Below are 19773 nucleotides of genomic sequence, written 5' to 3'. Positions count from 1 at the left end.
TGTTTTCATAAAGGGACGTAACACCACTACTAACCGTGTATTAAAATAAACCACGCCTACTCACCCCATATGAAATATACAGGGTCTCCACGCGGTCGCTTTTAACCAATAATATTCCTAGAAATGTTTAGGAGGTAAGATAATAAAGTGTATAGGATGGTATGATATCATACCAGCAGGTTAAGTACTTTGAACTTAACCAGAAAAGATGTGGATTGGTTTTCTAGAGATTATCATCTGCAAGTTAAGTCATTTTGATAGAAATTTCACAATTCATCAATTTGATAATTTTATTTTAACTAAGGTATGATCCTTACCATAATCTTCGTTTCCAAAACAAAAATAATGTGTGAATATTGTCGGAGGATTTAAAAAATAATCGACATTTTTTTTTACCCGTATCTGAAACTCGTCAACATTAACATATATTTCCAACAGTGAACAAATTGCATACATTGCTTACATCCAACTTTGAGACATGAGATGGTTATACAAATATATAAATTTACATAAATTTAATTTAATTAAAGTAAATATAACAAACAATTCTAATCAATATCACAGATAAAAAGATAGGTCAACATTCGTGTATGGATAGACGACTTACTGCCATACTAGTACTCAAAAGGCTATCTGTAACATTTGAAATTAAAATCCTCCTTTCATTCATAAGAGTTATGAAGCACATGAGATCATCCCCGGGTTTTTGGTGGGGTTCGGGTTGCTCAGTCTTTAGTTTTCTATGTTTTGTTTTGTGTATTGTTGTTTGTCTTTGTTCTGTTTCTTATTTTACCATGGCGTTGTCAGTTTATTTTCGACTATGAGTTTGAATGTCCCTTTGGTAACTTTCGTCTCTCTTTTATAAGAATTACAAAGACTGCTTTCATTTATACCTTAATAATCTTACATGTAAATTTTTGTTAGAGAAAAATCACTTTCTTGTTATATATGTATCTTGAATCTTATTTTTGAATAATGGAAACAAATAAAACACATAGTCTTCTTTCGATCCTAAATGTACGTCTCTTGTGACAACATTAACAGCAACAATTTAAGAAATAATTAAAGAATAACTGTAAAAAGCAGCTTCATAAGATATATCTTCTACTAAGCATCGGAACTTTTTACATAAACTAGCTGATCTCCATCTTCATCATCTGAATTAAAACTAACAGTTCACACGTTAAAAAAAAACTGGAACGAGTAATGAAGGAGAGTTCACCGGTTACTTTCCAACTAACAGTTCAGGCATTGTTTATATGTATCCTCTTTTCTGATCATCTCGTCTTTGTTCATACTAGGTGGTTAACATCGTGTGTAAAACATAATCTCTTTGGAATACCTGAACCAAGACACCACACTAAGATATGTTTTACTGATGTTACTCTTTTCCCACTGTCAACGATCTTGTTCTAGAAATATATTTCCTGCTATATTCATATATATTTTATATACCAAAATATAACCATTCGATTTCTGATTATATAAGATTTGTTTTAACAATATTTTAGATGCCTATTATTAAACTGTACTGCTATCACTTTGAACCCCATACTTCGAATGAGTCTCTTCTTTGGAATTCTTGAAAAAAGATATTCCAGAAAATTTTTCTTTCATCTTCCGTGGAGAATGCTGAAATCAAATTAAATAAGAAAAATTGTTAGTTAGTTTTCGACAAAATAAATTCCGATTTAACGGTGAATGGGATGGGGGAGGAAACAAACAATAGTTAGCAGCAACAAAATCAAAATTAGATGCATCCAAATTGTTTTTCTTGATTTGTTAGTGAAAAAAGTTCAGTAGACAAAAGGACCAACTTTATCTTAATTTAAGTTGATTTATAAAAATTAAAAGACAACATTCATTACGTATATTTAAAAACTAAAATCGGCTGAGGAACTCAGCAAATAAAACATTTAAGGACACTTAGTGGTATTCATCAAGTGAGAAAGTAAAGATATACATTTTTAATTAATTTTGTGCTTTAGAAGCTTTATGTAACTTCATAAGGTACGTTCAAATCCCGATGGTTGGAAATTAAAGTAATAACACAATAAAAAGATTACTTAAAGGTAAAAAAGACCAAAATGGAACTTCAAACACAAGTCAATAAATTCTTAGATCAAATTTGCTCTTAAAAATCTTCTTGCTTTTTCCAGGGACATAATATATTAGTACAATAGTCCCAGCTTTTTTTAATTATAACTTGATTTTGTTCATTACTTATTTTCGTTAATTTTTTCATATACTAACGTCTGAAAATAAATCAAAACTTAAATTCATACCTCAATCAGCCATATGCCCGATCTCGTGTTAGGATGTGTCCGTGCATAAAATATCCAAGCACCACATAAGATCAAAATTACTACCAAAACAACAACGAGTGGTACAACAACAGCAGTTTTCGATTTAGAATCTGAAAAGAAATTGTATTATGTAAGTAGTAAAGTGTTTCATTGTATCCGTTCATCTTAGTCCTTCTTTGTTTTCAGTGGTAAGATTTTCTTCCATCCACCTGGGCAAATAAGCAATAAATATTTTTTTATTCAATCAATCAGCAAGTAGTCAATGTAAAATGTAAAGAAGACGTCGGGGTTTTCTTGAATATTCTATGTAATTGAAAAATTAAAATAGAAAGTTTATAGCCTTTATGTTAAAGCGTCCTTTTAGAATCAATTCAAGAACAAAACAAAAAGAATAATCTTTTAAAAAAAAGTACCACATTCAATACCAAACAATTAAAAATTATGAAAGGCACACAGTGAAAAATGACAGAAAGCCATTATTTATTATCTTCGATTCAATAGATATTGAGTTGGTGGTAATATTGCCATTTTAATGAAGTAAATGTTTAAATATGAAATCTCTTTTGTAAAATCTCACCTTTCTTTGAGCGAACTGCATCACTTCCTACTGTAGCCTATATCAAGAAATCGAAACAATGCAGAGGCAAAATTATAGCGAACAAAAATCAAGTATATTTGTTAAGAAATAATGTTTTTTATATATTTCAATAGATCAAATTAAGTTCTAAATTTACAACCTCTTTAAACATTATACAAGTTTTATGTTTAATGTGTAAAGCTTCCAGGATATCGCAGCTTTTCGTGTTTAACAGGGAATCATGAAGATATAAAGAATACAAAATAAACAAACAACCATCAATAAAAACGGAGCAAACATGACCTTGAAAGTCAGAAAATTGAAACACATCAAACATGCTGACCTCACAATGAAGTTCAATATTTACAAATTATTGAAACAGCAATTGGTACCAAAATGTCCCCCCCCCCATCCTGTATCTTTGGCTTACATATTTAGAGGCAAATTAGACAAACAACAACTCATTGATCCTTATATCTGAAAACCGCTTTTTTGGTTTAGATTCATAAAGTAAAGTTAAAGGATAATACTGGATTCTCTTCATTCTTCCTAAAAGCTTTTGTGTGAAGTTTGTCTCATATGAATAAAAGAACAAGTCGACAAGAAAAGGAGCACTTTTGATTCCCATAGGATTTTCGATTGTTTGCTAAAATATGCGTCATCAAATCGTAAACACTATGTTGTCAATAGAACATCAAGCTTCTTAATGCTTTTTTGACTTTTTGTTTGAATTAGAGTGTTTTTTATTACAAAGTACTCCCGATTGTGACATTTTGACTTTATAACTATTTTGATTTGAGCGTCACTGATGAGTCTTATGTAGACGAAACGCGCGTCTGGCGTATTAAATTATAATCCTGGTACCTTTGATAACTATTTGACTGAGTGTTATTTCCCATGGCGGTTGATGCATGCCTAGCAGGAGACGCTTACCCTGTTGACGCACCAGATCTCGTTCCTTTTGGAGTTCATGAGAGTTTTTGTTTGTTATCCTTGATTTATAACTTCCTAATCGATCTACGAGATTTGAACATCGGTAAACTACTGTCGCCTTCATTTATATTATTGCAGGAGGAAAGAGACTTATATTGAATGTTCTCAACAGGTCTTCATATTTTTTCAGTATCCACCTCTTATTCTCACCACCACTAGAGTAGGTAGTTTCACAGTAACTCTGATTGCTGATAATATTGATATTAATTGTTTGGAACGAAGTTTCGTGAAGCACTTCGCAGACCTATAAATATAACGTTGTATATAAGGACACTTGCGTAATTTCGGTATCCAGTTCAGTGAAAGAAGATTCAGTTCTTCGTCTTTGGTTGAAATTCCGATGAACATAAAACTGACCTATGATTGTTCAGAATTTTCTCTTTTAATATCAATACATATTTCCGCAGCATATCAAGCAGTTTATGCATTGTGATTAACACAAAACAGATGTTGATCTGGGCTTTATCTGTGGGGACAACAACATATTTTGCATGGAAGGAGAACAGGTGTTGAGTAATATTTGGGTCTTTGAAGATAAATGTAACTAGAGTTTTTCATAGACCAATTCAGTTAAATTCTAATTTGTATCAACTATCTCAAAGCCTTAATCTACTCGGAATGATTATTCACGTCTTTATTTTCGAGATAACTAGTGGTCCATTGTCTAGCATAATCCTCGACTAAATCCATTTGAACTTTAAAGTTGTGTATCCAACTTTTGTACCTAGGCTCACGGTATTTCGGCCATTTGGTTTACACACTCATAAGAAGTGTTGTTCAATATTTTCAGGTCACTAATAATAACGTCGATAGCCGAATTGTATATGAATTGAGAACTAGCACCGGTGCAATCAGGTTTGAAGTTGTCGATATTGATATTCCGCAGCACATGTTTATAATGAAAAAGTTCAGTCGCAACACGTGTGGTAAAGGTATGAGATATGATAGGAACAAACTGATCTTTAATGTAAAGAGGTTTTTTTGATTGAACTGATTTGTGATAAAGGATATTGCCTAAATTGATCGCATCGAAACTTTTTTTGCAAAGGAAAGTTTTAGAAAGATTGTTTTCCTTTACATCTTTTCCAATACAAATCGACATTTTCAAATTTAAAAGTCGAGTCTTGACGAGCGTTTGGACTAATGAAAATTAAATGTATATGTCGAGAATAAAAAAATAACGCAAAAGATACGGTTGAGGAATTTGTGTATTTCATGATTTTTAGAAGATATAGAAACAAACTGTATCTTTCTGTTTCAATTAATATCTGAAAAAAGTAAGTGATCTATCTATCGGGTAGCTTTTTTCGTATCGAAATCTGAGGAGAGAAAACTTTACGTCAAAATAGAACTTTGACCAATGAAGAACTGAAATCTATCCAAAGAGAGGCGAAAGATACCAAAGGGATATGTTATCTCATAAGTTGAAACTGAAAGTTAATTATATAAAAAAATCAACCATTAGAGAAAAATATCTAAACAAGATATCGATTTAAAACGTAAAAGACATTAAAATGTCTTACTGAAGCTGCTGTGGATGAAATCTCTGTCGATGTCGACGTTGTCGGCTTTGTTGTCGTTGTAGTAATTATTGTCGTCGTAGGCTTTGCTGTTATTGCTGAAGGTTTGGTCGAAATTATAGTCGTTGGCTTAGTAGGAGTAGCTGGTGTCGTTGGTTTACTTGTGGTTGTTGTTGGTATCTTTGTTGGTATAGGGCACTGCTCGGGTGTATCAACAGCCTGTATCAATGCACGTTTCAAAATTAAATAATATGAATGAAGAAAGAAAGGAAGATTTTATGAATTAGTCAATAAGACATCAACCGAACGATATCTCGAGGCTTCATTCATTCAATGATGGCTTCAACAAACAAATTGTTGCATGCAAGATGAAATGAATGCAAATAAAAAATCGTTTGGGTCTATAACTGTTGTCGTAGGAATCATGTTTGAAAGGCAGAATGTCGACATGTTCACATAGACTGAGAAAAGATATAAAAGTGAGGAGGATCTACAATATGTAGAATAAATAGTTTGAATGATAAAGCCTATTTTAAGTATATTATGCAGGGATCCATGGCGACCACCAAAATATAGTAATTTATGTAATAACCTACACATCTGACATGTTTTAATAAAAAAAAGGAGATATCAAGAGTGTCAATAAAAATGCATTACTAGAAGTAAGACAGACATTATCTTTGCTCAGATGCGGAAAAAACTGGTTTTGAAATCAATTAATGGAAAACTAAATAATAAGTAACAGAAACATCAAACATACTATCATCTTTTGCCTGTTTTCAATAAATCGAACTTTTAACACTCTAGTATAGTTTCACGACGATATTAACTTGTTGACTTACCTTAGCATCACATCGATTATTCCGCCAATTTTGTCGATGCCAGTCCATTCCACTAGAACATTTTGATGCTGCATGACACCAAGAACAATTAAACCCAATGTTCAGTGATGTACAGTTTTCACATGTTGTTGCTTCATTACAGGCTAAAATATTGAAGAGAAAACCCTCATATTTAAAGAAGATGTCAATGTTTTATATCTGTAATCTTAACAAAAATTACGCCATAACTGTAAAATATAAGAGCATACATTCGAGCTCGATTAAGACAATTATTACTACATCACGGTCTTCCTTCATGAAATTTTTATATGGGGTATATGTTAACAAGACGGCAATCCCAACGACAAGAATAATCAAAAGACATCTAAAAGGCAAAATAGACAGATGCCTATATAATATCTCAAGTTCTAAAATGTCCTGTGATTATGAAAGGTGTGAATAAATCAAACCGAAACAATCAAAGCTCTGACATCAACACTAAATTATCGGAACATTAAAAGATTTTGAGATTTGACGTACGACAACAACTGACACTTAATCAAATTCATTCGAAGGCTCAGTTTTTTTTTCATACAAGATTTATGATATGCTTACAATTAGTTCTAGAAAAACAAAATACAGAAATTTACATAACTGTAATGTAATCATACGAATGGAAATATGCTTGTTGTTAATTCAATGGATTTGTTAAATGATTCAGATTTTTGAGAACGAGCCGCCTTCTCTAACCCACTAAAGTACTTTAAACCGCCCATTGTTAAACATAAGAGAACATCTATCTGTATCTATTTCATGTCGAATTCGGATTACCGAAATATGACGTCTTGAGAATATAAGGAGCGGGTTGGAAAAAATAAAGTCTAATGAAAATATCTACGGTCATCTAACGCTCAGATGTTTTGCAATTATCAACCTATTCATGCATGAAGGCAGCTCTTTATTCTTATTAAATAACTGAAAGGAACCATTGGTTGGAAAGGTTCATTTTAAGGAGCAACTAAATATAACTCCCGTTAACATGGATAGGAATCGAGTAGGATACATTTTGCATGTACCTCCCAGTTTTTGGTGCGGTTCCTGTTGGTCAGTGTTAAGTTTTCTATGTAGTGTTTGGTGGACTTAACGATCTTCTTGTCGTCTTTCGTTTTTTGCCATGGCGTTCTGAGTTTGTCTTCGACTTATTAGTTTTGAATGTACCCTTGGTATCTTCCACCCCTTTTTTCCTCCAAAAAAAATGTGCTGCTAAAATGTAAATACAAAAAGACAATTGAACTGCACATATAATTGTTTTGTAGATTTTTTGTACTTGTTGTGCATGTCAAACTGATATGCCGACAAATACCAGTATAATTTGAGGTCAATTAAACAGGAGAAACACGAAGTAAATAACATGAAAAGCTTTCAGCAGTTACATAAATTGAAATGGTTAGAAATAAAATGTTATGGAAAGGATTAAACAATGCGGAATATCAACCTGGCGAATAAATCAATTTTGTAACTTATCAGATCTTTTTAATGTTATATGATTTGTTTTGTTTAAATATAGAAATTTGATAATGCAAAACAAAGAGTAGGTAATATATTTTAATATCAAATATTATGGACTTACTCGGTAAAGGATCTAACACAACAGCAGTGTTGTTAGTAAGATATGTCACGTTTAAATTTATTAGATGGTAGCGAACTATAAATCTTGTATATCCGCCAACTAAAAAAGAAACGAAATGCTAATACATAGAATATCTTTGTTCACAGTTTTATGAGCACTCTAATGTGGATAATTTTTGTAAACATAACTCCTTTAAACAGATATAAAATGTTTGTTGTACATTTCAATGTCTATCTGTGTCTAGTATAATATGTAATAATGCATGAAACTTAAGTTAAATACATTAAAAACAAACTGTTATCTACCACAACGATCCTTATTCCTTGTGTGCATGCTTTCTTACAAAAGTCTTTATAGTCCTTTTGACTTTTATAAATGTTAGAAATTACATGATGAAGTTCAGGTTTTGAATCATGTTGTTTATTTTACTTAATACCTTAAAGCTACATTTGGGTATAGGGATTTTGGCTTTGGGCGTTCCTGATGCGGGTGGGTCCGGAGGTACTATTGCCACGACGTCAATTTTATAGTGTTTTTTTTTTCATTTTGTTTACCCTTCGTAATTTACTTAATTTATACTTTTTCGGAAACGTATATATGAATAAACTCATCATAGATACCAGGATTAAAATTTTGTACTGCAGACGCGCGTTTCGTCTACAAAAGACTAATCAGTGTCGCTCGATAAAAACAAAATAAAACACCATATATATGATAATTCTTGTCAACACAGAGGTGCTAACTACTGGGCTGAAGATACCCTCAGGGAGGAAACATCTACCAGCAGTGGCATCGACCCAATGATTGTAAATAAACTCATCATAGATACCAGAATTAAAATTTGTGTTCGCCAGACGCGCGTTTCATCTACTAAAGACTCATAGTGACGCTCGCATCAAAAATGTTAAAAAAGCCCAATAAAGTACGAAGTTGAGAGCATTGAGGACCCAAAATTCCGAAAGGTTTTGTCAAATACAGCTAACATAATCTATTCATGGGGTAGAAAATCCTTAGTATTTCGAAAAATACAAATGTAAATAGTTAATATATACTTATGACCATATCAATGATAATTCATGTCAACACAAAAGTGCTGACTACCGAGATGGTGATACCCTCGGGGAGGAAACATCCAACAGCAGCGGCATCGACCCAGTGGTTGTAAATAGACTCATCATAGATACCAGAATTAAAAATTTGTACGCTAGACACGCGTTTTGTCTACATTAGACTCATCAGTGACGGTCGAATCAAAAAAATTAAAAAGGCCAAATAAAGTACGATGTTGAAAAGCATAAATTATGTGCTACTATACTGTACTATCAATTACAAATAAAATTGAGAATGGAAATGGGGAATGTGTCAAAGAGACAACAACCCGACCATAGAGCAGACAACAGCCGAAGGCCACCAATGGGTCTTCAATGCAGCGAGAAACTCCCGCACCAAAAACTGTTTTGTTGTCGTTTTTGTCAGATTTATTTGTATGTTTGTTCGTATTTTGAAATAAGTCGGTGTATGTCTGTGATGTATGTTTTGGCTGCTGGATCCCAATAATTGTAACGTTTACCATTATGTCTATTTGGGTTGCTCATCCAATTTTGTCAATATAACAGAACTATAAACAACTGACATACAAATAGGAAGTTTAGCTAGCTATAAAACCAGGTTTTTACCTACCATTTTCTTCAGAAAATGCCCTTATGAGGTCAGGAATATAACAGTTGTTTTCCATTCGTTCCTTCGATTGATATAGTCAAGGGTTTTGGTTTGTCAAAATATTTGGACTTCCCCCATCTTAAAAATGTACCATGGAGTTCGATATTTCTATCAATACTTATTTGTATACTGTTTGAGAACTTTATTAATTAAATTGTATTTGCTTGATTAATAAATTGTTATAGACCAAAAACAAAAAGTAATTATCCTTTCAAAATCTTATTGAGATATATATAATTCCAAATAAGTTAAAATGAATTATGGTTTAAAAATTACGCACAATTTACAATTAGCATCACAATATGATGTGATTGAGATATGTACTTCTCCAACGCTAATACCTTTCGCATCAAACACAGGCATTTTTTTGTTTAGTTTCTGTCGCAAATATACATTTGTATTGAAATCTAAAATGACCAATTCAAAGATTTCGAGTATGCAAGTTTCCACTGAAACGATGCATGTCTATTTTAACAGTTAACACTTATTTTTTTTTTATATACAACATGAATATCAAAAGGGTTCATCATTTGCAAGTCACTACTCTTTGTACATGTATACTAATGAATAGTACTCCAGTTAAGTGAAAATTAAATTCTACCTTGTTCTGATGATAAAGTATACCTCCCACCACACTGTACTATATAGAGACCACATTGGGAACTTTTTAACAAATTATTTTTTTAGCAAAAAATTGTTGTTAATTCGTATAACAGATTGTGGTGTAAAATCAGCTGCTACACATACAATTTTGTTTTAAATAAATTATTTTTGACGGTTTATAGAACTGAAGATTATTCAAGAAACATGTGTTTTTGCGCACTTAAATTGGTATCATATACTTGTAATAGGACACCTGTATTGTATTCCATGTACTTACATGGTGAATCACGATCAAAGTAAAACGCATCAGAAACACCAACCTTTACTGGCCAGAGTTTACCAAATATGTCGGTATCGGGAACCTATAATGACAAAGAAGATCTTCATATAACTCTATTATTGATTGTCGTAAAATAATCGTAAATACTATATTTGTTTATATATGCATGTTATTTTTCTTGTACTTTTCTATGTTGTAAGCAGAGTTCAGCTTTCAATTCTTGGTATTTATTAAGTTTATTTCGTATTCTTTAATGTGAATGTATGTGCAATGTCCAAGAAACTTACTGATTTATATGCAAACAATATTGTCCCATTTTCAAACAGTGTCGTCTGGTAGGTATAAGGTCCTTCTGTTAAATAAAAAATGTTGTTGCCTTGAATTTTTTTCAAATAATTAAACAAATTATTAAGAAATACGTATAATACGGGCATATAAAAGAGAGGCGAAAGATACCAAAGGAACATTCAAACTCATGTCGAAAATAAACTGACAACGCCATGACTTAAAAAGAAAAAGACAAACAGACAAACAATAGCACACAAAACACAACATAGAAAACTAAATACTGTACTGTATGTATTTTTTTTCAATAAATCGTAAAGGATGGCAATATATTACTTGTGATATATAATGTTAGATAATTTTTTCTTTTTCTTTTTTTTTTTAAATATTTTTCCATTAATTGCAACTCTACTATATATTATATTTCACCACTCAATAGCCGAGACAGTGGCTAAATGTACTGAATAAACAAAACCAACAATTTAAAAATGATTTTGCCTACCTGAAAATTTAATCTAGTGCACCTATTTGATAGTAAGATTTATCTGAGCCACACAATGTGCCAACATGGATATTTTTTTTTAACTTAACACACACGTCCAAAAATAAACAAAGATTAATTAAGGACACTGAAACCCAGATTCAGTATAACTTGAATATGCATTCAATGTGAGTTTGTATTGTCTACAGCTGTAATTTTAAGGCTTCCCTTTTCTTTCCGCCTTTCCATAAATTTTCGTACATATACAAATATTTTTTATTGAGTTTAGTTTTAAATTCCTCGTCCTTGTAAACTTATCCCCTACATTCTAATTTCCAATTTCACTTGGAAATTAGAATGAAGGGGACTTTTTTCCAAATTTCACTTTCGCCGCGATATAGCCTTGTTGTGCTAATGCGGCGTAAAGCAACCAACAATCAAAACCAATTTCACTTTGTGTGCACTTAAATATATTAGTTTTTGGAAGTTATGATCACCTGTCAACAAACTTATATTACAATGCCGTTCAATTCTTTATAACTTACTCTCAGGTTGATCATTCAGTTCAACATTCCTCCATTCTACTACAAAACTGTGTCCTACAGTCAAAATAAAGAGAGAAAAAACTATAGTACAGATTTTTGTAATATTAATTTATTACGTCTATCAATTTGACTGTTGTGTGCTTAGGTTGTGTGTATTTTTTCGTTTTTCGTTTTGGCCAAGTATGTCTGTTTTTCACCGATTTATGATTATAAATTGTACTTCTGCCTACGCACAGTGAAGTCTTAAATCGACCTCATTCTAAATACCACGAATTCATTGGATAACTCTATGTTTAGATATAATACAAATGTAATTACACCGTTTCAATTCGGACATGTAGTCATATATTTGACTTTTTACATTAAAGAAATTACCATCGTCTTTGTACAAAATTTCTGAGTCATTTCCAATGGTATCAAAGTTTCCCATTAATGGAGCAATATAGTGGGTAAAAGTCCAGTCTAACTTCGGGTGGGTGAAATTACTCATATAAAGAAATCCTGAAAAAAAAAAGATATCGTCATAAAGGGAATGAAAGACTGTCTGTGAATCTATATTGGTAATAAGAAAGGGTATCTTGAAGGTACGCTAAATTGATTGTAAGATATAAATTCTGTAATCTAGTTTCGACTTCAGCAAATCTTCAATTCAACTTAATAATTGCAGTTATTTATCCAACACGAGTTTAATCATATACTACAAATAAACAAACCTAGTATATACATTAAGGAAAAATATATTCTTTCAAACTTTTTGTAAGTGTTGTTATCCTTTTTTCGATACCAAATTCAAATAGTCCGTTTTGAACACTATTGTAAACACAAAGAACAAATGATGTCATGTGACATTTTTCCTTCTAAGATTTTATTCCACAAAATATATTGTGAATGTTTATATTGAATATTACCTATAGTAAAGCCTTTTGACTATTATGACTTTCTAATTATATGCGTAAAATCTAGATTTCGTAAATACCAATTTTTTTTTACGTAAATGTTTCGTTAAATACACCTTTAAAATAATTGTTTTTTTGTAAATCTATTGACAGCCTGTCAATGGATACTAGCTGTGCATTACTACTGGTCGACTTTTTTTTTGAACTCGTATGACGCATAATTCATACAGAACCTTCTCAAATACAAAAAATAAAAGTATCTTGCAAAGTTCTTTAATTTCACTTTCAGATAAATTGATGATGTTCTGTAATTCAGTAACCCATATTTTAATGAGTGATTGCATTTTATATATTCTAGTGAACTTGAAATTAAGGATACTACCAAAAGAAGAAGGTCTGCTTCATATCTTGATCTTTTCTTTGATATTGACGCAAATGGACGACTTCAAACTAAAATCTATGACAAACATGATGATTTCAATTTTTTAATTGTCAACTTCCCATTTCTCAGCAGTAGCTCAGTAACCCTCTGTTCCTTCGTACGGCGTGTAAATATTTAAGTTACGCTCGTGCATGTTCACAATATTCATACTTAGCACGGGTGTGCTCCTTACTCAAAAACTTCGCCGATAGAGTTATGAGAAAGAACGACTGAAATCTTCGACATTACAAAAGTTTTACGGTCACGAATTGGTTGACCGATACGATTTGTCGTTTTGTCAGTGTCTCAATTCACTAGCGACATGTTTTCGCGGTCTTACATTGTGGATCTTTGGATACAAAAATGTACCAGTATAGTCATCTGATCTGTAATTTTACCAATTGTATCCTGTATTCCCGATTGTTATATTTTTACTTAGTGTGAATTCGCATGGCGAGTAATGGATGCATTGAAGAAGATGCTTACCCTGCAAAGCAAGGTATATTCATATCACACTGACATTTAATTTTCCTGAACATGGTAGAAAATCAATGGATAAGGTAAGGTAAGGTAAGGTAAACAAACATCCTAACTTATGGGAACCGCATGAGCAAAAATAGAAAGACAACTGTCTGCTGTTTTCTTAATATAGGTTGAATGAAGTTGTTTGTGGTTCGCTTAGTGTAATAAATTTTCCTTTTTGAATTGTCATGTATTATAACGAAGGCAATAAACGGTAACCTTGGACACCATTCGAGTATGTCGAAACAACAATTCTTGAAAAGTCGAAAAACGCAAAATGCGTTTGGTGGAGCAAGTTGAAAGTATGACTGTAAAGATAAAATCAAATTCTGATTACTGATTAAAATCAGTCTATTCAATGCTTACCTTGTGTGGTAATTGCAAATCTATATATTGGACGTCCATAGAAAGGAAATTTAAATGAAATCCATATAAACTGGAATGAAAAAAATAACACATTTTTCTTGGAACATTTGAAAAAAAGGATTACAGTCAGTGTGTTAAATATCTTAACACTCAAAAAAATATTTCCAGCGCACATTGACGGAGTTTTTATCACTAATATATGTTTGAAGCTTGTAAAAATACTAAGTTTCGCTGTTTTCGACGTCCCGTATTTCCTGGACTATGCTGATAGAATAACGTTTTGGCAAACTCCCTTTTTAAACATACGTAAAAATTGACAATATTTTCAACAAACCCAACAAATAAATTTACCAAAAATGAAAAATTAATGTTTAAAATGGTTACAATGGTAGTTTTATCATTCAAACACTTTCTGTAAAAGTGTTCTTCATAAGAATACGAACATGTTTTGTAACTTATCAACATAGATGAGATGGATGTGGATGATTATTGAAATCTAAAGAACATTTGTGAAAGAAGATGAGGTGAGGTGAAAATGAGGGGACAATATTGAAAAGGGAGAAGTGCTTAAAAGTAGTGAAAAGGGATGATGACGAAAGAAAAAATAAGAGAAATAAATTCAATACTTCCATCAGTGTTGCAAATGCGTCAAACTTAGTATAAGGTCGCGCATCAACATGGTTAATTATTACCGAATATTTGCGGCGATGGTCATTGGATAGTATATGTCTCGTGTGTCCTTCCAGTTCATTCCAGTAGGCACCATCTGGATCGGATATAATTTTAGATGTGTAATAATCATGGTGATCTGAAATCTGAATTTAAAAAATAGCAATATATACACTAAGTCAAGAGTTATCGACCATCCGCTTTTATAAGAAAATACCAATCACATTTTTAATATTTCAAATATATTTTCAGATTTACGAAATAAGACATGTTAAATTGCATTAACTTAAACTTAAGGCATTTAACATTGGATTGACTAAATCTTAAAATCATCACAAATAAAATGCATAATTCGTGAAGACTTACGAATTGGAAGTTGTTTGTTACAAGGGAAACAATTACATCACAAATCAGGAAATAGATGTTTATATTTACAAAATACACATTTATCAAACACGCTAAAGGAAAATTTATGAGAAGGGCGTGTTTTACCTTTGAATACGAAAATCTATCAGATAACATCCTGGTTTGTGTTTTCATGACAAAGTCGGTCAGATATTAGTATATATAATATATGTATATATTTAAATTGAATCTTTCATATGTTTCAGACTTCAAACAAAACTGAAAAAACAAACAGGAAAAATATTTTTTTGATATTTAGATATGAGCCAATGTCTTATCCAAAAAAATTTTTTTGCTTAAGATGACTTTTACAAACATAGGCGCCTTTACATTTTTATCAGTATACAATTGTAGTTTGTTTGTTACTTTTCACATAACGTCTAAACAATTCTAAGCTTTACCCATAAATGTAAACATGATACCAATTTGAGGTAATAGGAAACGTGTTCTAGAATAAACTTAATCAGCACGCTCGATAACAAAGTTTGAAGAGCAGAACGCTCCAAAATATTTATAAGCATCACTAACAAAATGGGCCTAATTTTCTATGTTTTCTATGTATTGTGTGCGATTTTGTCCCATGTACATTTACTCCATATCCTTTCATTTTCTATTCTTATCAGAACAGCTAAAATGACATAAACTTGGTTGAATGATTGGTGTATTTTCAATTACCGTTGTTGTATTGTCTGGTGGTGCTTCTTGTCTTTTTACAATATTATGTCCCTTGTAAATGACCTTGTTTGGACCAAGATTTGTTGACATAACAACGACTGTAAAGTAAAACATATTATATATATTTTCGATAGCTTTCTGTCTGATTTATTTTTAATATTCATAACGGGTATTACTTCTTTCATTTTTTTTTTTGCTCTACTTAATAAAAATGATAAACATTTGATAAACATTGTAAACTCAAAAGACTTTTAAAAAGTTTGCAAATGTTCACTCAGTTAAGCAGAAGTTAACTTATAGTGCTGATGCAAGAAGTTTGATTCTTTCAAAACACCTTTTTATTAAGCAGTTAAAATTATTCAATCTTTCATCTGATAACATTGTATCTTGTGAATATTTTAACCTATTGTAGAAGAGTAACAAAGAGGTGCAATATAACAAAAAAAATCTACATGCATAAACACAATAAATACGTTTACAAATAATAATGCAGCAATACATAAAATAAAGATTGTATAAGCATTTTTTCTACGTAAAAATAAATAAAAATAAAACCGTTCATTGAACAGTGATTTAAACTTAGAATAAGTTGATAAATAGTTCCGTTAACTGTGAAAAGATGAGAACAAGGAGATTGAACAGACAATTTCCATACCGCTTTAAATGGGGACATTATGAGAAGATCAAATCAGTTTAAAACCTAGTGGTCAGTTATTTCATGAGTTACAGCACAAGTCTTCTACGAAATGTTTCCTGTTCGAAGGGACGTTGTTCATTAGATGGTAGAGCAGAGTAAACAGTTGTTTACAACACAGGTCATCTTGGAAATAGTCCCTGTTCGAAAGGAACATTGTCCATTTTATAATTATACAATAACTTTTACTCTATTTACTTACATGCAAAACTAAAACAAAAATATAACAGAAACTCCATTGTACACCAATATCAACTTAACAAGTATGATATAAATCTTCTGTTATGAAAAAGTTTTCTATGTGATATTATCTATTTTAAAAATAAAACGCAATTGTCCTTGCAGAACACACCACTTTAACATGTTATGCTTGACGGGTATTGCGTATAATACATAAATATATTCAAATAATAATTGAAGTCTATTTTAGTACATAAAAATCAAGTTATGAAAATAACGTTCATATCATCTTACGTTTTATCATTATATTTTATAATTGTCGATGATGTCATGTAGCTTTGTTCATATGACTTTGAAATGGTTAGATTTTTAGGAGATGCTATTTAGTGTTGTCAAGAGAAAACTGACAAATACAATTCATTTAATTTTAGCAACAATAGCTATATATGTTGACATAGCCATCGCTGTAATATTATGATAAACCGTTCATTAAGGACAAGTTTTTTTTTATATAAAAAAAACCTTTCGTATGGTATAGAAGTCTACTTTTATAGAGAACTAAAAACCAAACAGGTATTTTAAATTTTTTATTCATGTCCCATACAAATAAACTACCGCGTCTTAAAAAATATTAACCCTAAGCGTTGACTAGGGTATAAACTATGGTCATTTCTGGAAATCTCCCGTTCCGGAGGCAAAACCATTGCTAAAGTTGTGCGTTCATGTGATTGTTCGGGGTGGTTAAATTTGTAGCCACGTCCAGTTGGCATGCGGACTTTAAATTTGATGCCTCAATACGGTTAGTGTAATGCAACAACCCTCTGATGGACACGTAGTTGGCCTGTTTCAAGGAGCAATTTCTGCTCCTATCAAACATACCCTTATTTCCACGGACAGTCTAAATTCCTCTCCCTTAATATAGTTCGTTCCGTCTTGTTGAACCTGCCTATTGCGTTAATTGTTAATCTGGTCTAGTCTTGAATATGCATGAGATAATGGCCACCGGACATTAAGCAGGCAACAATCAATCTCCAAACTATGTTGTCGATAAATGTAATCGAAGACAATATTACTTCACATTAATTAATTCACATTATCAAGCGTGAAACTGTTGCATGTCTATTTTTATGGTGCCTTGCATGCATAAAGCATGTTTTGTAGGGTACTTGGAAATCCGCGAAACGAAAGTCTTTTAAAAAAAACTGGTAGGCAGGTTGTCAACCCTTATTAACAAAATTGTCGAATGCGAAATTTTTTTGTTTCAAGACATACACAGAAACGTTATCAGCCATGTGCTTACCAATTCTCATCACACAACAGAAATATCGTAAAACATATTTCCTGTACTCTTCCTGTACTGGCCCATGAGCCTAAAAGCTGTATTTATTTCCACAAGACAACGTCATCAATATTGCACCTGCCAAATTAGTAACCTTATTACGGCTGAATTGATCATATCATTTAATAAAAGTTTCAATTAAACAAGGAGTGTGCTTACGGCATCTTAATGTTTATAAAGTAAATGTTACAAATTTGTATACAAAGTTAAGATATTTATAGCCGTGAAATATAATATAGTTTATTTAGTGTTGTGAAATACTAGTCACTTTGTTCACAGAGTTTAAATGCGTAAACTATAATAACTGAATTTATATGTACCCGGTGTTCTTATTTTTAATGTCTGCATGTACTTTATTAGCTACACTGTGCAAAATAAAAAATAAACTCGTCATAGATACTAGGACTAAAAGTTTGTACTCAAAAACTCGAATCAAAAAAGTTGAATAGGCCAAATAAAGTACGAAGTTGAAGAGAATAAAGGATTACCTCCATTTAAATATTGTTATAATATATTTATTCCTTCACCAAAAATACCATTTGTATCGATTCAAACTTTTTCATGGTAATCTTTTATATTTTTTTTATTTTTTCACCAAATTAAAGTTTGTCCATTAAAATGTTTCCAGTTGAAAGTTTAAGAATTTGATTTTAGAGAACATTTCGAAACCTGTATGCAATTGCAATATAATTGATGGAAATTAACTTTTTGTTCGGTATACATTATCTCTTACTTACGCGTTTGCAAACGAAAAGAGTTTATTTTTCGGTTTAAATATACACATTCTATATGTGCCTGTCCCAAGTCAGGAGCCTGTAATTGAGTGGTTGTCTTTGTTGCTGTTTCTCATCATAGGCGGATCCAGTGGGAGGCTGGGGGGCTCGGGCCCCCTTTTATGGGATACATTTGGTTGATTATATAGGGAATCACTGAAGCATGACTGGAGCCCCCCCCCCCCCCCCAAAAAAAAAAATTAGGTCAGTCAGTGGGACCCCTTATAAAAAGTTCTGGATCCGCCACTGCTCATATTTGTTTTTCGTTAGTTTGTTCTTATGTTTTACATCACTGTCCCAGGTTAGGGGGAGGGTTTGGCGCCAAAAAACTAGTTCAAACCCGCTGCATTTGTTTGCACCTGTCTTAAGTTAGGAACCTGTTTCAGTGGTTGTCGTTTGTTGATGTGGTTCTTAAGTGTTTCTCGTTTCTCTTTTTTTTTATTTAGATTAGACCTCTAGTCATTTTGGGGCCCTTTATAGCTTGTAGTTCGGTGTGAGCCAAGGCTCCGTGTTGAAGGCCGTACTTTGACCTATAATTGTTTACTTTTTACACATTGTGACTTGGATGGAGAGTTGTCTCATTGACACTCATACCACATCTTCTTATTTCTACATAAGTTGTATTACCATTAAAAGTGATTTTGAAATACAAAAAAAACAAAAGTAGATTTTTTGTATGAAATAAAAATTTTATCGTATGAAAAAAGCATAATGATACAGAACTAATAAGTTAGACAGTTGTACATTGAATATATATTCTAAATCTGATTTTATATATAAATTTTCTTTGGAATTTTTATATATAACAATAAGAATAGTCCCAAGAGCATATAGTTCAGTGGTTGTCGTTGGTTCATATCCGTCATATTTGTTTTTCGTAAATTGTTTTGTTAAAAATTATGGCGTTAGTTTTCTTAATTGAATTATTTTATATCTTATACGTACGGTATGGGTTTTTCTCATTGTTGAAAGCCACGTACGATATATAATAATTGCTTACATCGACTTCATTTCGGAACTTTGGTGGATAGTTGTCTCATTGGCAATTATATTACATCTCCTTGTTTTTATAA

At 31.8% G+C, this 19773-nt stretch overlaps 1 protein-coding gene across 1 annotated transcript; it reads right to left on the bottom strand.

Moving 5' to 3' along the window:
* Positions 1–276: 276 nt before the first annotated feature.
* Positions 277–16773, bottom strand: LOC127728022 (plexin domain-containing protein 2-like). The gene is made up of 14 exons (XM_052235164.1): positions 16611–16773; positions 15715–15812; positions 14658–14780; positions 13966–14035; positions 12136–12261; positions 11761–11814; positions 10737–10801; positions 10447–10531; positions 7848–7946; positions 6239–6381; positions 5400–5615; positions 2884–2920; positions 2286–2416; positions 277–1632 (listed from the first exon to the last, which is right to left on the bottom strand). Exons 1-14 carry the CDS (start codon positions 16645–16647, stop codon positions 1522–1524), a joined length of 1395 nt encoding a protein of 464 aa, XP_052091124.1. The 5' UTR covers positions 16648–16773; the 3' UTR covers positions 277–1521.
* Between the last annotated feature and the right edge of the window lie 3000 nt (positions 16774–19773).

The sequence above is a fragment of the Mytilus californianus genome, unplaced genomic scaffold, assembly GCF_021869535.1.
Source record: "Mytilus californianus isolate M0D057914Y unplaced genomic scaffold, xbMytCali1.0.p SCAF_1, whole genome shotgun sequence".
Lineage (NCBI taxonomy): Eukaryota > Metazoa > Mollusca > Bivalvia > Mytilida > Mytilidae > Mytilus > Mytilus californianus.
This window is presented reverse-complemented; position numbering and strand designations above follow the sequence as displayed.